Genomic DNA, 16,076 nt, shown 5'->3' on the forward strand with positions numbered 1-16,076 from the left:
ACTGTACGGTCAGCAGATGGATTGGAGACAATAAAAGAAGAGGATGATCTGTGCATACAGGATCAAACAGCCTTTTTACACAATGCAGAGGATTAACCCCTCTTAGGTTCCACAGTGAGTATAACAAGCATGCTTTACTGCATATACAGACTAATTTTACTGTTGTGGGGTTAATAACACTAATTCCTCTGCCAGCGCCCACACCCGCAGTACTGCCTCCTGCTGTCTGGGTGGGCTCTTGTGAGCGGTAGCATTGAAGACTGCCCCTACATGAGCTAAAAGGGAGTTGTGCAAATCCCTCTAATCAGCAGATGCCGGAGACTGAAGTTGTAGGGGTCCTGTAAGGATATTACAATGACGAAAAGTATGAAATCCAACTAAATAGCAAAGGTCAGTGAAAAATTAAGTAGAAATATGGAGCAAGTTTTAGGTGAGGCCAACGTTAAGTTTTAAAAGGCTGTAAACAATAAAGAAACTCTAATAGGCAAAGAAGAAGAAGAGCAGCACGTGGCGCCCTGCTGTTTTTCTTTGCATACTCATTAGAGATCTCTCCCAGCTAGCATCATATGAACACTATGGACTGTTTGCTCTCCCGTTGTAACATTTGTGTGCTGACTGGGCTTGTTTGGTATGCAAGCCTTTGATATTGTTAAATAAATAGGGTCCAATGTGTGGCATGAGTTCCAGATATAATTTGAGACCAAGACAGCTCGATTACAAAGGTATTCAAACACTAAACAGGATCTTACCAGCCTCATGGGTAGTTTCAGGAGTCATGGCTGTTGAGGTGAAAGATGCACTGACAGTTCCTGTAGAATAATGCGCCTGCCATAAAGAATATACAAATCTGGTTAGAACAAAACTATGATACAATTAAAATAAAAACATTTTATATTTTTTAAGAAGAGGATATCAGTTCCTTATCCCCTCCCTAACACCCTTGCTTGGTACAATGATCTGCCATGCTGGATGCAGTTTAGTTCACCTATAGCAGCACGGGGCTTGAATTTAACAATTCAGCATGGCCACAGCAAGTGCCTATGGAAAGGGCTGCAGGTGTTCAGAAGAATGTTGCTTTGGCCACACTGCAGATCAACCATGGCACGGTTTACTTTAGGGCCACAATTCTAGGGCCCCACCACCTATGAATAAAAAAAAGACAAAAGTTCTGGGTCTCGAGCTGTTCTGATCTACAAGTGCCAGCATAACTAAAGAACTAATCACCAGCACTTTAATTAATTACAAGAACGCTAGTAGTATTCTCCTAGCCTGCGTTCATAAAACTTGTATCTGTTGATTATACACACACACCATCACTTCATAGAAGACAGTTTATTGCTATGAGCAACAGCTCATAGCAATCTGCATAATCTGCAACATCTTTATCAGAGAGCACCATTACTTCCCATATGTGTTCTAAGTGGATGGTGGTGGTGGCGTTTAGCTTTAAAGCAAGAACTCAATAGGAGGCTTCTGTTAAATGCATGCCTGAATCAAGCATGAAGAAAGAACTCCAGCCAAAGCTATAATATTCCGGAAAATTCTTTACACTCCTGATCCCTCCTCAGCCCAAACAGGCAAACTTTTCAAAATAAAATTATGCTAGTGGTACTCTTATAATTAAATGGAAAACCTAAAATGTTCAATACCAAATAACACTCACTGCATTCAGTTTATCAGTTGCCTTTTTCTCCGGACCCTTCATAGTGGCAGCAAGAATTTGATCCCCTTTGAACTCCTTGTACAGCTCGCTCAGCGTCTCCCGGGTCTCCATGTTGGCATTCTTCAGGTAGTATTGTGGGTCTTGACGTGCTTTCTCCTCATCTAATTTATAAATTATAGCATTAGAGGACAAGACTCTCTAAATTTCACATTTTACCTCTAGTTATACATTAATGGTTTGTAGTTATGTTCAGAACTTTTCCCGGAAGCTAAAAATGCCAATAAATTAATATAGTTATTAACGCTGATCAGAAATGCATGAAAACTGTAGGCTTTACAGAAGGCAGACAATCAATCTGCCACAAACCTTGACAACAGGAACATTTAACTACCTGGATCATGAATTAAAATAGCCGTGTGTGGCCGCCTTAAAAAACTATAACACAAAAATCACACCGTGACTGCTTTGGTTACTTCCACAGATGCACAACTGCATTACATTATTTTACACCATTTTAAAATGGCCAAACATGAATTCAGTTGTGATATGAAACTTGACTCTGATCTCTACACAAATGAAGATTTAGTATAATCATAAATCATTAAAGCAATAAAAAATAAATAAAAATCTCACAAAAATGGGAAATAACTAAACTCACCAGGGTCTGTGAGTTTCAAGTTGTTTTTGACATGGTAGAAATTTGAGACATTGAATTTTTCCAGCTGTGTGGGATCCTAAAGGGACAGAAGAGGAAAAAAAAAAAAAAAAGATGCTGAATATGTAAGCTAATCGCCATTTCATACCCATTTAAAACTAACCTTTAAAGCTGAACTAAACTCAATTTAATAGTTTCCCAAAACAGTTAAATTCAAGACATGTTGTGAATAATAACCGTCACAAGTTGATTGTGTTCCAAATCGAACTGTCTAGCCATAAAATTACTGGTGTCATAACTGACCACAAGGCAGCTGCAGATCAAACAGAGGCTAAAATGGCAGCTTCCTTGGCTGTAAAGGATAGGAGGATTTTGTTCCGCTTTAATGCAAATCTTTAAGAAAATGTAAAAAGTTTATTGTTCACACTACAATCTGACTAAAGCTGGCCATACATTATACAATATACTTATTCAATTTCCTTTAGGATTTACCTCCAACTATGTAGTGTAATGGCCTGCCTGACTGCATACAAATAAAAGGCGTTTAGGTTTGACCTCATATTTATAAGTTTTGGTAAAACTAAAGAAAAATCGTACAAGAAAATTGTAGAATGTATGGCCAGCCTAACACCTGAAATGTATTGTATACTCTGATAAACATCTACTGCGAATGTCCCCACCCATAACCACTGTCCAGTGTATTACATGCCATAACACCAAGCTGTATGGAATTGGTTTGGAAAATAGCTGCAATCTTCTTATATCCACAAAGTAGGGCAAATCTTTGTTTTTCTACTACTTTGATAACTTGCACACATTTAACAAACAAATTTAACCTCATTTGCATTTTAGATAGCTAAAGCATGTAGAACCATCCCAGCAGTCCAAAGGCCTAGAGACTTTAGGCCCTATAGATGGCTCAAACAACAGCCAACTCCTGCTCAATTGGCTGAAAATCAAACTATTCATAGAGGTGAACCATAGGATGGTGTACAAGAGGAATATTACATATGATCTGCCAAAGTAAAATGGCAACGCAGAAAAAGTATTGGATTGTCAATGCTATGCAGCCCTGATGACCAGTGAACCAACACCAGTGCTGAGGGTTATTATTGTGTCCACTGGCACCAATGCTGGGGGTTGTTTTTGCGTTGACTGACACCAATGCTGGGGGTTATTATTGCGTCCACTGACACCAATGCTGGGGGTTATTATTGCATCCACTGACACCAATGCTGGGGGTTGTTTTTGCGTTGACTGACACCAATGCTGGGGGTTATTATTGCGTCCACTGACACCAATGCTGGGGGTTATTATTGCATCCACTGACACCAATGCTGGGGGTTATTATTGCATCCACTGACACCAATGCTGGGGGTTATTATTGCATCCACTGACACCAATGCTGGGGGTTATTACTGAACCCATTGACACCAAGGTTAAGTGTTATTATTGCGTCCACTGACACCAATGTTGGGGAATATTATTGCACTTATTGATATCAATGACGGGGGTTACTCTTGCACTCACTGACACCAAAGACAGGGGGTTATGTCCACCGAAACCCACGATGGAGGGTTATTATTGAGTCCACTGACACCAATGATAGGGGTTATTATTACACCCATTGACACCAATGATGGGGGTGGTGTTACTGCATCCACTGACAATAATGCTGGGGGTTGTTATTGCACTCACTGATGCCAATTCTGGTGATTATTATTACTGCCACCAACGCTGAGGGTTATTGTACTCCACCTTCTTCAGTGTGCATTGTGATATTCTGCAAAAAATCCAGCAGGTTTGGAACTTTTGGCTGCTGAGGTGCTTTATAGACCATTCATTTTGAATCGGCTGCCTAACTGCATGCAACGCACCTCCATTTACAAAAATGCATTGCTCTTTTGTGGCCCTCTGGAAGCGTCAGGGGTCTCACTTGAGGTCCTCTATAATTTTTAAGTTGAACCACCACTGCTGAACAGGACAATAACTGGTCTCCAGAGACGGCATAGAATCAGACACATTTGTCACATGAACAATGTTTTGTAGACTCTGCCCATGACAATCATTATAAAAGCTATTAATTGTTCTTTTAATGAGTGTAGGACAGTCCATCTATAAATCTGAGCATAAACACATTTCACCCGTCATGAGTTGACTGCAGCCAGTGTCTAGGATCTTAAAATGAAATGATTTCGCTGCAGGGACTTCATATCTGTGATCAAATGTCTGCTTTCCTTATCTTTATATGCCATGTCATTTATTGTAATTAAATGCTGTGAACATGGAAGAAACTGTAGAGATAAAATAATCATTACTAAGGCAGACATGGTAATCTCGATTGATCCAGAGTATAAGACATTAAATTAAAGAAAATTTGTTGTTATTTCAACTGATTAACACACACTCTTTTTAAACCTTTGATGTGAACCATGCTTTCCCCAACCATTGACATTTCGACTGCCTGAGCTAACCACTAATCCTTTTGTGGAGTTTAAGGGAAAAAAAAAAAAAAAAGGTCTATATTTATAACATATGTAACTTGGAGGCATGCACCAACCATAGCCATTCCTTCTGCCACCCGAGACAACTAAACAACTCTTTGTGGAGAAAAAGGTAATAAAAACGAGAAAAAAAAAAAATTCAATTTCGATTCGATTTCAAAGCTGCACCAGTGTGGAATAGGGCAAAAGGTCCTTTGTTCTCAGGTATTTTGCATCATATGATCATAAGCTGGCAAATATCTGGCTATTCTAATACCTCAGTTGACATAGCTCAAATACTGCCCCACGTAATATTCCATAATATTCCAAAAACTTTTCAGTCAAAACTGGCTATCAAATTGATGCACATACTGTAGATGTAACATGAACTTCTAACAAAAAGTGGGTTGAAAGTAAAAATATACAATGTTAGCTGATATACAAGTCTTATCTCAAACATAAAGAACTTCTTTTAACCAGTTGCCAATCTGATTTATGTATTTTCCCAACTCCCAGATACATAGTTGAGAAAAACCCCATAGAGTGACCCTGTGCTATTCCCATGCAAAGAAAAACAGTTTTTTTGTACTTAGACTCTGCATCGTCTTTGCAGGTTCCCACGCTTTGTATTCAAGGTAGCCTATTTTAATGGGCTGCTCTATGCACGAGAAACATGCCTAAAAAAGGTGCCTACGGTACCATGCTTTTGGCATGTACAAACGCACATGCTAGCAAGATGCATGGGGGCGCCATTAAAAATTAATGACATTGAAGTAAAAAAGGAGTGCGTTTCTGTGTCTTGCAGAAAAGAAAATGATTTTGCGAATGAAGCCCTACCATGAAATCCTTTTCTTGGAATCAATTGAGGGACAGACATTTAGGTAATGCTGGGTTATACTGCCATCTGCAAGTTCACATGCCACTGGCTAACAAGAAAAATTGTAGGCCAGCACTGCACGAACCCCCTTCTCTAACCCAGCATGCTTCAGTTTTTATCAAGCAGTACCAAGGGCATTGACAGAGGGTTGGGACTTGTGTTCCTCAATGGACTCCAAAAGAGGATTTTAAGGAAAGTACAAAAACCCCATCTTCCTTCTTATCCACTGAGGGACACAGGAGCTTGGATACTGTCAGGATGTCTAAAAGCAGTCTAAGGGGTGGACAACACAGCAACAATCACTAACAGGTCAAACATTGCCTGCAGCCCAGGAGCTGCATGAAGGACTGAATAAGAAATGTCCCCCCCCCCCCCCCCCATCAGAAAAGTGAACCTGCCAATATGACCAAAAGGCAGGGCAGGCAGAAGCTGATGTTCCAGACACAGAATAAAGTTAACCACCAGAGGGAAGGATTGCACATAGAAGGGGCACCAAATCTGAACTAGCGAGAAGTTGAGTAACCAATATACTCAGCAGTAAACAAATGGAACCATAACAAATTCCTTTGAAAAGAGAGAAAATCCACAACACTGAGGTTGCAAAGGTTCCAAAAAGGAAACTAGGACCAAACAGGTCCAGGTGAGGAAGACCAGCCACTTTCATCTGGGAAGGCCCAACCCTTACACCTCCGACCTTTTGGACCAATGGAATGAAAACTCAGTTACTAAAGAGGTTGTCACAGACCAGACTCCCAATCTTGCTAGGTAAGATTTACAAGGATAAAACCCTTTGCTAGCAAAAACCTAACAAAACCCAAGGGATGTGAAGCGACTTCAGCGCTCACCAGAGAACTCAGGGGTTTGATTCCACAAAGTCAATGTGACTAAAAGGTAGGTTGAATAGGAGGAAACACCACAAGGGTAAGCAAGAAATGAAAGTGACACCTTAGCCCCATACTCTTACTCTAAAGATAGGAATAATCATACAGAACTGAGGATGAAGCCAATACACCCTCCAGAGCACAAAAGGGGGGCTAATGGGACACTCCAGAAGAACATCTGCTGAAGAAGCATCCTTTCTATTCCTAACCACACTATAGTTCTAAAAAAGCTCCTGATCTATTAGATTGTAAGCTCTTCTGAGCAGGGCCCTCTTAATCCTCTTGTATTTTATTGTATTGTAACTGTATTGTCTCCTTTTTATATTGTAAAGCGCTGCATAAATTGCTGCCGCTATATAAATCCCGAATAATAATAATAATCCTCGAGATGCAGATAATCATCAGCTGCCATGGACCAAGGGCCAGTAATCTTAAAGGGCTAGTAATCTTAGCAGTACTGAAAGCAGGAAAACTAATGTGTTCTGACTGCTGACAAACCGTGAAAGGAACAGGGCCCCCCAGCTACAATCTCCACCTGTCAGGTAGGATTTCAGGTTCACCTGAGTAACCTGACTCCCGTGGGAGTCTATGCCCAGAAGTGGTTGCAAATACCTGTCTTAGACAGGTATCTGCACCCCCCCCCCCCCCCCCGAAAGGTGGCAAATGTGACACCGAGGGGGGAAGGGTTCCAAAAAGCTGAGGTTCAATTTTTGTGTGAACCTCCGCTTTAAAAGGAGAAGTCCAGTCTGAGCTTTTTAGGCTGGGCTTCTCCTAAGGGTCACAGGAGTGCAGTTCATTTTGCACTCCTATGACCTGTTTACAGTGGGTCAGTGGTCTGAAGTCCACTCTCCACTGACGTCAATGCCATCAGTTGAAGCAGCATGTCACCCCGACTTCTAAGTCTGGATCCACCAGCTGCCTTGATTGATGGCAGTCACAGTGAGCCGATGAGACAGCCACTCCCCACCCCTTCACAGTTCATCGCTCCAATGAACATGGAGAAGCAGACCAGGAGCGATGCTGACTGTCAGAATTGCTCTGCCCGGAGAAGAGTGAGAACCAAGCCAGCGGTGGTGTTCGATGGCTCAGTTCTCAGTGCAGAGACACCAGGGGACAGCTGCAGCATCGGTCTTGATGCTCTATCCACTGAGGTAAGTATGATTAGGAAAAAAACACAAAAAAAAAAAACACACATGCTTCTCTTTTATAGTGGGAGTAAATTCACATAGTCATCTACCTATAGGTAAGCCTATAAGAAGGCTTACCTACCGGTACAGTAAATATCTCCTAAACGTACACAGTTTAGGAGACATTTACTTGTGAATGGGCCGGCGACATCACTGGCACACGTGCTTTGAAAGACTAGCATGCCCATGCTGTCCCTTCAGAGTCCTGTGCCATGAATAGCTGCTCCCATGTGCATGCACGGGAATGACGTCATTGCAGTAATTCAGACGGCCAGAGGACGCAAACCTGCAATAAAGACCGGGTAAAGATAGAAGCCCTGTCAGCGGTGACAGCTCGTCGCTGGAGGGCTAAGTTTTAAGGTAAATTTCACATAATGTGCTAGTATGCATTACATACTTTACCTTCAAATTAAAAAAAAAGAAGAAAAAAAAAACTGCGGTTTACTACCGCTTTAATAAAATCAGTATGAGCAAGGTTGAGACACTCAGCATGGTACAGCACAGAGACCAGACTACCTCCTCTGTAGCAGGAAAAATACCCGCGCTGAAGCCTGAAAAGCCAGATCCTACAGGTTTTAGCTTTTTAGGGAAGATGCTGATTATAATAATCTACGAAGTTGCCTGAGCATCTCACTATAGGCATGCTAGGAGAAAGCACAATATTGAACACAAGAGCCAATGCCCAGAAAAGTGCATGGGTGACACTGAAGATCCAGTTCTTTATCCAGGCAGGAAATGGTCAGAGCTTGTGCTAGCTGACCCAGTAGGCCAAGGGGGACCTCTGAAGAGGAGGAGCTACGAGGGATACTGTGTGCTATTAAGGGTTTTGAAGTTTTAAGGGCTAGGATTTCCCTGAGGGAAAGAGTGGTGGTCCAGATGGGCCACAGATCCAGAAATCAGGTTGGAGCAAGAGGGCCCTGGGGTGGGAAGAACCCAAGAAGTCTGGGGAAGGTGCAATAATCTATTAAGTAGCACATGGTAGATAAGAAGCAGCAGCTGAAAGGGGCGCTAAAAGATGCAGAAGGGTACATATGTAAGTAGTACTGATGTGGGATTAGGCGGCCACAGGTGACTAGGTCACTGTATGCAGACAGTATGAACAGATCAGAGGTCTATGTGCCTCTTTGCAAAGCAGAGGGTGGCCCTTCCTCTAGAATGAACAGTAGTAAAGAGCACAGAGCGCACACATCTGGATAGCCCCACAATGCAGATCCCAGTGCCCAAAGGTCACATCCCAGGCTAGCCCTACATGTCCACTTCAGAGGAGTCCAGGTACAACAATCCAAAGTCTGGCTAAGGAAAGGGGATGGGAGGAGAAATCGTGATTGAAAATGGATAGAAGACTTCAAAGAATAACCAAAACTGATGAAAAGGCTAGTCAAGTCTGGATAGATATTTCGCAGCAGAGCTAAAGAAAGAAAAAAAAGTTACCTATCCTTCTAGGACACTGTAAAAAACTGAGGCATGCTGAGTAGAGGAGGGGTTATCCAGAAGCTAGCCTTTATTTTTTTGTCCAATCCTCCTATAGGCTTCTGTATAATTCTACATTATCTGAATGCCTCAACAGGTAAGAAGTATGAGCCCTGTATAAGCTTCAAGTCTCTGAGGTTGCAACTTTCATAGGACCAAGGACTCTCCATCTTTCTTCGCGTGCCAGCATGGGTGCCTGGAAACTAGTACTCTATAGCCACTCAGTGTTAGATTTTGGGAAAAGGGCAGTGAGCCACATACTCCCCACACCTAAAAGTACCAGGCATTTATCTTCTTTACTGGCATCCGAGGAGAAGAACAAGGAAGAAAAAAAAGGAGTAGCACTGCCATGAACTGGCCCAACAAAGCACCTGTTCACTAAAACCTACAACAGTTATATCAGTAGAAGACTCAAAACACCACAAGTCCTCTTTCTATTAAAAAAAGCTGCTGGTTCAGCTTCCCTACTTCTCACAACAGAGCACTGGCTGTCTTAAGCCTCATACACAATATCAGTTTTTCTGCTGAGTTTTTCCTTCAGGTTTACCAAAACCATGTAGTGCGAGGGCCTGCCTGATTGCATACAAATTGGAACTCCTAAGATTTGAGCTCATATTATATGGTTTTGGTAAATCAGAAGGAAAAACTCAGCAGAAAAACTGATAGTGTGTATGGAGCTTTAGTGGTAGTGTCACATTGGGGAGCTGCTTTAGCCCTGTACAGGCCTAAAGGAGTATGCATGCTCCGCAACACGTACCCAGACCAGCGTCACATTCACTTGCACAGTATGTTCTACGCTGCACCAGGAAGGCTCCGGTCCTTCAGCCGAGGATAACTAGCAGGACTATGTGCCTCTCCATCCCAGCACAGTGGGATTTTCAGGATCTGATCACACAAGAGCAGTTGATTGAGATGAGCTTTGTTTTTATATGTGCGTTTCTACACTTATGTAATAAAATGTGTGTTTTAATTTCTGCTACACTTAGATGGCGCTTGTCTTCCCATCTATGTTTTTATGCTGCAGTGTGTGCTTCTAGAAGCCTAAACAGCTGCCTGCAAAACATTTTGGCCAAAAGTAGCATCAGAAGATGCCAACACATCGACTTTATAAAATGTAGGAAATGTGGAGACCTATAGCAGACAGAGGGTTTTATGCCCATAGAGGACTGCCCATAGGAGCCTACTGTCCTACTCCTGTAGGTGGGCCTAAAAAACCCTGTTTGGTTATGGATAATGAAGAGAGGCTGTGTCTGTCAATCAATGTAAGAGAAATTACAGATAGACGTCCTTGAGAAGGAGGGGGGGATAAAAAGCGCATTATCAGCACTCTAAAAGAAAGTGGCTGCGTCCTTGAGAAATGTGCAGGATTTGTCTTTTGTTGCCGATCTGTCTCAATTGGGTGCTGCTCCCACCAATCTCTGGTGCAGAATCATGTATTTACTCATGTGGTACTAAAATGGCTGGTACTTTTACTACAGCTGATAAACTGCAGGCAGAGGATACAGAACACACCGCAGAGCTATACTTGCTGCCTACTCAAGACTTCATGTACTGTGCTGATCTTGGTCAACTTCTACCAAACACATAGCAGAAGCCTATTTTTAGTCTATTTTGGGAATAATTGGGGATACAGGGATGGGATGGGGTTTGGGTTTGTGGTTTTGAGACAATGCAGTTGGTACTGCAAAAAAAAAAAAAAAAGCTCACCACTATACTATGAAAAGGTTTTCCAACTGACCAATGACCAATTGCTATGAAATTGAAGGCTGTAGTTATTGCTTTTAGATCTACTGTGGCTCTTGTTTTCACTGTTCAATTCAATCCGAATACCGCTGAATAAAAAAATCACGCATTTCATGTTTTTTTTGGAATGGATTAAGTTGAGATGCTGCTTCTGATGTATTTTAACTAACCAAGTAAAAAGTTAAAAAATAGCATTTACACACATGGACAAAAAGACAAATGGGTGATATTCCTTGGGGACACCCACGTAACCAGAACTATTTTCCCTACTGGGAGATTTCCCCTCAATTACTTTTTTTGGGGACAACCCAAAATCTGGACTTTTCTTTCACTTTGATAAATGTTAAACAGGACAATTAGAGAGGCGTACTGCCCCTTTGAGTCTTTGATTTTTAAATTAGAAAACAAAAAATTGTAGGAGCGCGCTGGAACTGTGAGCCTGAATGTTCGCTTGCAGTTCAGCCCCATTAAACTTAATAGACAAGTTTGACAGGAATACTACCTGTCAAACTCTGCATCCCAAGTGAAAAAACAATGGCGTGCGTACAGTCCTATCATTTAGAGTGGGCAACTTGAGAGCAGTAAAACCACAGCTCAGCTGCCTGTTTTTACTGGCCACCCATCTAAAAAAAGAGCACTAAAACAATTTTGATCCATGTACCTCCTTCTTCATCTGTACATTTGTGCTGAATCAATGATTTACACCTGAAGTTAGAGGTAGCCAGGTAACTAGTTTTTTCATGTTGCCACATTACGTCACACATTAAAGTTTTCTTTAAAGCAGAACTATAGGAAAAAAACTTCAGAAAGGGAGGGTTAGAACTCGCAATCTGTGTCCCATTGCGGAGATGACCCTTTGCTTCCTGTCTCATAGCAAAAGAGGAAGTGAGAGGAAATACATGCAAATTAAGGGAATTCCTTAGGGTCCCCCCAGGTCACCAGACCTAGTGTCCCCACTGGAAGATTTCCACTCTATTTTTCTGGAGACAACTCAAAAATTGGGCTTTTGTCTTTCACTTGCACCGATAATGGAAAACAAATAGATAGGGTGAATCTCCCCACCAGGGGTAGTGCACAACCGCAATACAAGCTGACAGCGGTTCTAATCCCTCTCCACTCTATCCAAAATGGAAAAAAAGATTTTGCCTTTAGTTATACCTTAAGTACCCATGATTCTTCCATTAACTCACCAGTTAGTTACATATCTCACCCCCTGAGTTCTAGCCAGGGCTGACTGTAATAAATAGGACTAAATACATTACGAAGGCTTAAAATTCAGTTCTGGACACATCCCTAGAAGTACAATCACAAAATCAGTGTCTAGGTTCCATATTCCTACCAATTTTATATTACCGGTAATCATTACCACAGAAATCCAAAAGGTAGAACTGTATCAAATCGTATTCCAGTGATTGAGTAATAAAAATACATGTAGACATGAAAAAGGCTGCCTGGTCTCAGAAAAAGCTCAAAATTACATCTTTCTTCCTCATCCACTGCAACAGCTGCCTCAAATATTTGCAAACGGTATACTGTATATACTAAAGACAGAAATTGGTGTACTAGACCCTCTGAAATCTATGGGAGCCTTTAGTCACCAGCCCTAATATTTGAGGTGCATTGGCCATCAGGCGCAGGGATGCTTCTATTATTGCCATAATACAAAGTCTAATTTAGCGTGGTTCTCATTAGGGCTGAAACCACTAATCGACACAATCCATTATAAAATCGATAATAAAAATAGTTGTCAACAATTTTCCTTATTGATTAGTTGGTCAGCTGAATAGTTGACCCTCATACAGAATGCATTCTTTATTTACATGTCAGTATGGACAGTGCACTGAGCTGTATGTGTGCTGCACTTTGTATACTAACATGTATGAATGGTGTACTGAGCTGTATGTGTGCTGCACTGTGTATACCAACATGCATGAATGGTGTACTGAGCTGTACATGTGCTGCACTCTATATAAATAGAAGTATACACAGGGCAGCAGACATACAGCTCAGTACACCGTCCATGCATGTCAGTATGCACAGTGCAGCACCCATACCGCTCAGTACACTGTCCATGCATGTCGCTAAGTGCCTGAGAACTTGTGAATGTGAGAGGAGCAATGTCTCATGGGACATATAGTCCTGGGCAGGTGAAGGAAGTGAATTAAAGTGATTCTAAAAGGCAGAAGATTTTTGCATTATATGCATTAGCGTGAAAAAAATCTATGTGACCAGCTGCCTCTCAGCCTCCCCTGTACTCTTACCTGATCCTGATATCAAACCAGCGCTGTGGCAAGGAGCATCAGTGCTGCTTTCTCTCTCTCTCCTCACAGGACTCAGATGCAGCAGTGAGGAGGGAGCGAGGGGGGTAAGGCAAAGTGCAGATAACGATCCAGCCTGCACGGTTGCACTCTGAAGGCAGGAGGAGCCCGGAGGACACCAGAAAGAGAAGAATCTGGCTTGCTCTGTGCAAAACCTTTGCACAGAGCAGGCAAGTATGATATGCTTGTAATTTAACCACTTCCTGCCCAGCTTATAGCAAAATGACGGCCGGGCGGTGGTTCAGTTATCCTGACTGGGCATCATATGACATCCTTCAGGATAACAGCCACCGTGCGCCCGTTGGGGTGTTCATTGTGGCGATCGGTCTGACACACCGCTACACCGATCTCAATAAATAACCTCTGACGGAGGCTCTTTACCACGTGATCAGCCGTGTCCAATCACGGCTGATCACGATGTAAATAGGAAGAGAAGGTGATCGGCTTTTCCTCACTCGCGTCTGACAGACGCGAGTAGAGGAGAGCCGATTGTTTATCAGTGCAGCCCCCCTTTGGATGACAACACTGGACCACCAGGGATGCCACTAGGACCCTCAGGGAAGGGGGAAACATTTGGATGGCCAGGTATGTACCCCATGGCCATCCGCATTTTCAAATGAATGCCCACAAATGGGCACCAGTATGTACTAAAAGAGAACAGCGATGCCCAGCAGTGCCACCCAGAGTCCATCAGTGCCACCTCATCGGTGCCCATCATCAGTGCAGCCATATCAGTGCCCATCATTGAAGGAGAAAACTTACTTATTTACAAAAAATGTTAACAGAAACAAAGAAAAACTTTTTTATTTTTTACATTTTCGGTCTTTGTTGCACAAAAAAAAAAAAAAAAAAAAAAAAAAAAAAAAAAAAAAAATCGCAAAGGTCATCAAATACCACTAGGGGTGCACCAAATGGGTTTTTTGGTGCTGAAACCGGTACCGAAATTGAAAAATACACTAGGCCGAAAACCGAAACTGGGAACATGGTACAGGAGATGGTCAGAGACTGGGAACATGGTACAGGAGGTGGTCAGAGACTGGGAACATGGTACAGGAGGTGGTCAGAGACTGGGAACATGGTACAGGAGATGGTCAGAGACTGGGAACATGGTACAGGAGATGGTCAGAGACTGGGGACCTGGTACAGGAGATGGTCAGAGACTGGGGACCTGGTACAGGAGATGGTCAGAGACTGGGGACCTGGTACAGGAGATGGTCAGAGACTGGGGACCTGGTACAGGAGATGGTCAGAGACTGGGGACCTGGTACAGGAGATGGTCAGAGACTGGGGACCTGGTACAGGAGATGGTCAGAGACTGGGGACCTGGTACAGGAGATGGTCAGAGACTGGGGACCTGGTACAGGAGATGGTCAGAGACTGGGGACCTGGTACAGGAGGTGTCCCCCATTGCAGGCCAGTGTGCCTGTGCCCCATTGCAGCCAGTGTGTCCCATTTGCAGCCAGTGCCCCATTTTGCAGCCAGAGTGTCCGATTGCAGCCAATGTGCCTGTGTCCCATTTTGCAGCCAGAGTGTCCCATTGCAGCCAGCCTGTGCAGGGAAGAGAGGAGAGCCGCCTCCGCCGCCTGTTTGATCACAGCGCTGGGAACATCATAGCTTTCATTTCAATAGCTGTGTGTTCCCAGCCGCGCCATCACACACAGCCCCTCCCCCTTGTCCGGGCACTTTGATAGATAGATCATCCGTCCAATCCTGCGGATGATCTATCTATCAAAGTGCCCGGACAAGGGGGAGGGTCTGTGTGTGACGGCGTGGCCGGGAACACACAGCTATTGAAATGAAAGCTGTGATGTTCCTGGCGCTGTGATGAAACAGGCGGCGGAGGCGGCTCTCCTGCGCTATACACCCCCAATGATGGGCAGCACCAGGGGCGGAGACCCGATCCCCACCCAGGCCACACCCCATTTTCGACTCCATTATCGGCCGCTTTTCTCTTTCGGCAAATTGCCGAAAAGGGCATTTTCGGCCGATAGGTTTCGGCGGCCGAAATTTCGGTGCATCCCTAAATACCACCAAAAGAATGCTCTATTTGGGGGGGGAAAATATTTCAAAAATTGTTTGGGTACAATGTCACATAACCGCACAATTGTCATTCAAACTGACAGCGCTGAAAGCTGAAAATTGGTCTGGGCAGGAAGGTGTCTAAGTGCCTGGTATTGAAGTGGTTAAAAAAAAATCCAAGATTTACAATCACTTTAAGGGTTCCGTGTAGGGAATATCAGCATCTGAGCTCAGAGAATCTGAATGCCAAGTTATTTTAAAGTAAATGTTTACTAGTATTATGCATTACATTTAAAAGTGCTACTGCCTGAATTTAAAAATAAAATTATTCCCCATCCCCCACCCTTCATGTGGCTGCACATTTGACTCCCAGTTAAAATCCTACTTACCTATACTTCTGGGGTATATTATTATAATATATATATATATATATATATATATATATATATATATATATATATATATATATATATATATATATATATATATACACACACATACATACATACATACATACATACATACACATATACACACACATATACATACAGTGTATTATGCCTTTTTTTCCCTTTCTTTCCATATATCTGACTATTTATATCTACCACTACATTTAGATATTCAAGAATAATTTGTTTTTTTAAAACTTTACATATTAACTAAAATGCACACCACTTTTTTTTTTTTTTTTTTTTTTTTAGGTTTTTATCCGATTACTCAAAACAACTAATTGATTTTGAAAATAATCATTAGTTGCAGCACTGGTCTCAACTGCTCGAT

At 42.5% G+C, this 16,076-nt stretch overlaps 1 protein-coding gene across 1 annotated transcript in view; it reads right to left on the bottom strand.

Moving 5' to 3' along the window:
* The window catches only part of PPIL2 (peptidylprolyl isomerase like 2), a 103,854-nt gene that overhangs the window by 45,805 nt on the left and 41,973 nt on the right, over positions 1-16,076 (bottom strand). The window contains exons 9-11 of the mRNA XM_077461644.1: positions 2,322-2,397; positions 1,664-1,824; positions 750-825 (exon numbers count right to left, since the gene is read on the bottom strand). Of these exons, the coding sequence (XP_077317770.1) occupies positions 750-825; positions 1,664-1,824; positions 2,322-2,397 (313 nt within the window). The remainder of the gene's footprint in view (positions 1-749; positions 826-1,663; positions 1,825-2,321; positions 2,398-16,076) is intronic.

The sequence above is a fragment of the Lithobates pipiens genome, unplaced genomic scaffold (genome assembly GCF_037356315.1).
Source record: "Lithobates pipiens isolate NorthernLeopardFrog02 unplaced genomic scaffold, aLitPip1_a1.2 Scaffold_3, whole genome shotgun sequence".
NCBI classification, from domain to species: Eukaryota; Metazoa; Chordata; class Amphibia; order Anura; family Ranidae; genus Lithobates; species Lithobates pipiens.